Source organism: Phocoena phocoena, chromosome 20 (assembly GCF_963924675.1).
Source record: "Phocoena phocoena chromosome 20, mPhoPho1.1, whole genome shotgun sequence".
Lineage (NCBI taxonomy): Eukaryota > Metazoa > Chordata > Mammalia > Artiodactyla > Phocoenidae > Phocoena > Phocoena phocoena.
This window is the reverse complement of record NC_089238.1, coordinates 53,030,842-53,033,290: the sequence shown is the minus strand read 5'-3', so window position 1 is coordinate 53,033,290 and position 2,449 is coordinate 53,030,842. Positions and strand designations below refer to the sequence as shown.

The following is a 2,449-nucleotide window of genomic DNA, read 5'->3' as shown; positions in this document are numbered from 1 at the left end:
TTTCCAAAAGGCTCTAATGTTTTCCGAGGATTCAGAATAAATGCCTTACATTTGGAGAGTGCTTTGTGGTTTTCAAAGCACTCCCATGTACGTTATCTTATTTAACCTTCACATTGACCTTGCCAGGCAGTCAGGGCAGATATTACTGTTCCCATGATTCATAGGTAGAAATGTGAAGCCCAAGAAGAGAAAGGAGGGGTGTGGGGAGGAGCTGGTTAATGTCACAAAGCCATGACGGGAACCCAGGTCTTAGCTTTTCTTTCTACTCGAGCGTATTGCCTTTTTGTTTTTGTTAACCCCAAATGAGGGACAATCACATTTGCGTCTGGATCAGTAACAGTGATGCGTACTGCTTTCTTATAGGTCCAGTTATCCTTGACTGCCATATATGGATTCCCAAAACTCTCTGAAGGAAACAGTCCTCGTTACGGGAGGAGGTGGCTATTTTGGCTTCCGGTCAGTGCCTCTGCAAAATATGTCCATGGAATTATTTTATTGGTAGTTGCTGGGAAAAGTATAGCTTTCAGCTCACACTAATGCAATGTAGACTTTTACTTGTTTGTATAGTGTTAAACCAGGAATGAACCATGTTGCCCACGGCTCAGATACTGAAATGGAGAACTACAGGTACATGCTGCATTAAGAAAAATTCTTTATAAAGCCATTGAATTCAGGAGGGGAGATATGCATACCACCGAAAACAATTTAACATAATCGCTGTTTTTTCACAATTACCTTATCATTCATAAATATTCTGAAGAATAGATGGTGGGTCCTAGAATGGGGGGGTGGGGGAATGTAACATGTAGACATCACCGTCTTTGAAGATAAAGCCTCTCTCATTTTAATTTAAGTGAATGTGAAGATTCTCATTTTTGGATATTTGCATAAGTAAGACTTGTACCGGTGAACATGTGAAGTGAGGAGCTCAGGATAAGCCAAGAAGACTGGGAAAATTATTTTACACACTTTTCCTAGGCACAGCTTAATAGTGATTTGATCTAACTTTTACTCTTGCTTGTTTCAGCCTAGGCTGTGCTCTGAACCAGAAGGGAGTCCGTGTGATTCTGTTTGACATCAGCAGCCCTGCTCAAACCATTCCAGAAGGAATCAGGTTTATCCACGGAGACATCCGCCACCTCTCTGACATAGAGAAAGCCTTCCAGGATGTGGATGTCGCTTGTGTGTTCCATATTGCCTCTTACGGTATGTCAGGGCGCGAGCAACTGAATCGAAACCTGATTGAAGAAGTGAACGTGGGGGGCACAGACAACATCCTCCAGGCTTGCAGGAGGCGAGGGGTGCCAAGGTTAGTTTATACGAGCACCTTCAATGTCATCTTCGGAGGTCAAGTTATCAGAAATGGAGATGAATCTCTGCCTTACCTACCTCTTCACCTCCATCCTGATCACTACTCTCGGACCAAATCTGTTGCAGAGAAGAAGGTGCTGGAGGCCAATGGTACAGCCCTGGAAAGGAGTGATGGGGTCTTGAGAACCTGTGCTCTGAGGCCGGCTGGCATCTATGGGCCTGGAGAACAGAGGCACCTCCCCAGGATAGTAAGCTACATTGAGAAGGGCCTGTTCAAGTTTGTGTACGGAGACCCCAAGAGTCTGGTTGAATTTGTCCATGTGGATAACTTGGTGCAGGCTCATATTCTGGCTTCAGTGGCCCTGAAAGCTGACAAGGGCCACATTGCCTCTGGGCAGCCCTACTTCATCTCAGATGGCAGACCTGTGAACAACTTTGAGTTCTTCCGGCCTTTGGTTGAGGGCCTGGGCTACAAGTTCCCATCCATCCGCCTGCCCTTGACTCTCATCTACTACTTTGCTTTCCTAACCGAGACGGCCCACTTCATTCTGGGTCGACTGTACAACTTCCAGCCCTTCCTCACCCGCACCGAAGTTTACAAAACCGGCGTCACACATTACTTTAGCCTAGAGAAAGCCAAGAAGGAGCTAGGTTATGAGGCTCAGCCATTTGACCTCCAGGAAGTAGTAGAATGGTTTAAAGCCCATGGTCATGGCAGAAGTCCTGGAAGTCGTGACTCTGAGTGTCTTGTTTGGGATGGGCTGTTGGTCGTACTCTTGGTTATAGCCGTTCTCGCATGGCTGCCGCCTTCTGTGATTCTGTCAGTGTGAAGGAGGAACTAGAAATAAAGAACTGATCACACTTGCTGAGATGGTTTTCAAGAAGCACAGGTTTCGGACTTGGTGGCACAGTGGTAAAGAATCCGCCTGCCAATGCAGGGGACATAGGTTCAAGCCCTGGTCCAGGAATATCCCACATGCCGCGGAGCAACTAAGCCCGTGCGCCACAACTACTGAGCCTGCGCTCTAGAGCCCTCGAGCCACAACTGCTGAGCCCGCGTGCCACAACTACTGAAGCCCCTGCGCCTAGAGCCCGTGCTCCGCATCAAGAGAAGCCACCACAGTGAGAAGCCCGCACA

The 2,449-nt window shown here is 47.4% G+C and overlaps 1 protein-coding gene across 1 annotated transcript; it reads left to right on the top strand.

Annotated features, from left to right (window-relative positions):
• The first annotated feature begins 388 nt into the window (after positions 1-388).
• SDR42E1 (short chain dehydrogenase/reductase family 42E, member 1) lies at positions 389-2,141 on the top strand. The gene is made up of 2 exons (XM_065899539.1): positions 389-456; positions 1,028-2,141. Exons 1-2 carry the CDS (start codon positions 389-391, stop codon positions 2,139-2,141), a joined length of 1,182 nt encoding a protein of 393 aa, XP_065755611.1.
• The last annotated feature ends 308 nt before the right edge of the window (positions 2,142-2,449 follow it).

What these genes read in the sequence shown, in the direction of transcription:
- SDR42E1 (XM_065899539.1), top strand. Translation starts at nt 389, where the DNA reads ATGGATTCCCAAAACTCTCTGAAGGAAACAGTCCTCGTTACGGGAGGA. An exon ending in GGTGGCTATTTTGGCTTCCG is followed by an intron (nt 457 to 1,027) that starts GTCAGTGCCTCT and finishes TGCTTGTTTCAG; the next exon opens with CCTAGGCTGTGCTCTGAACC.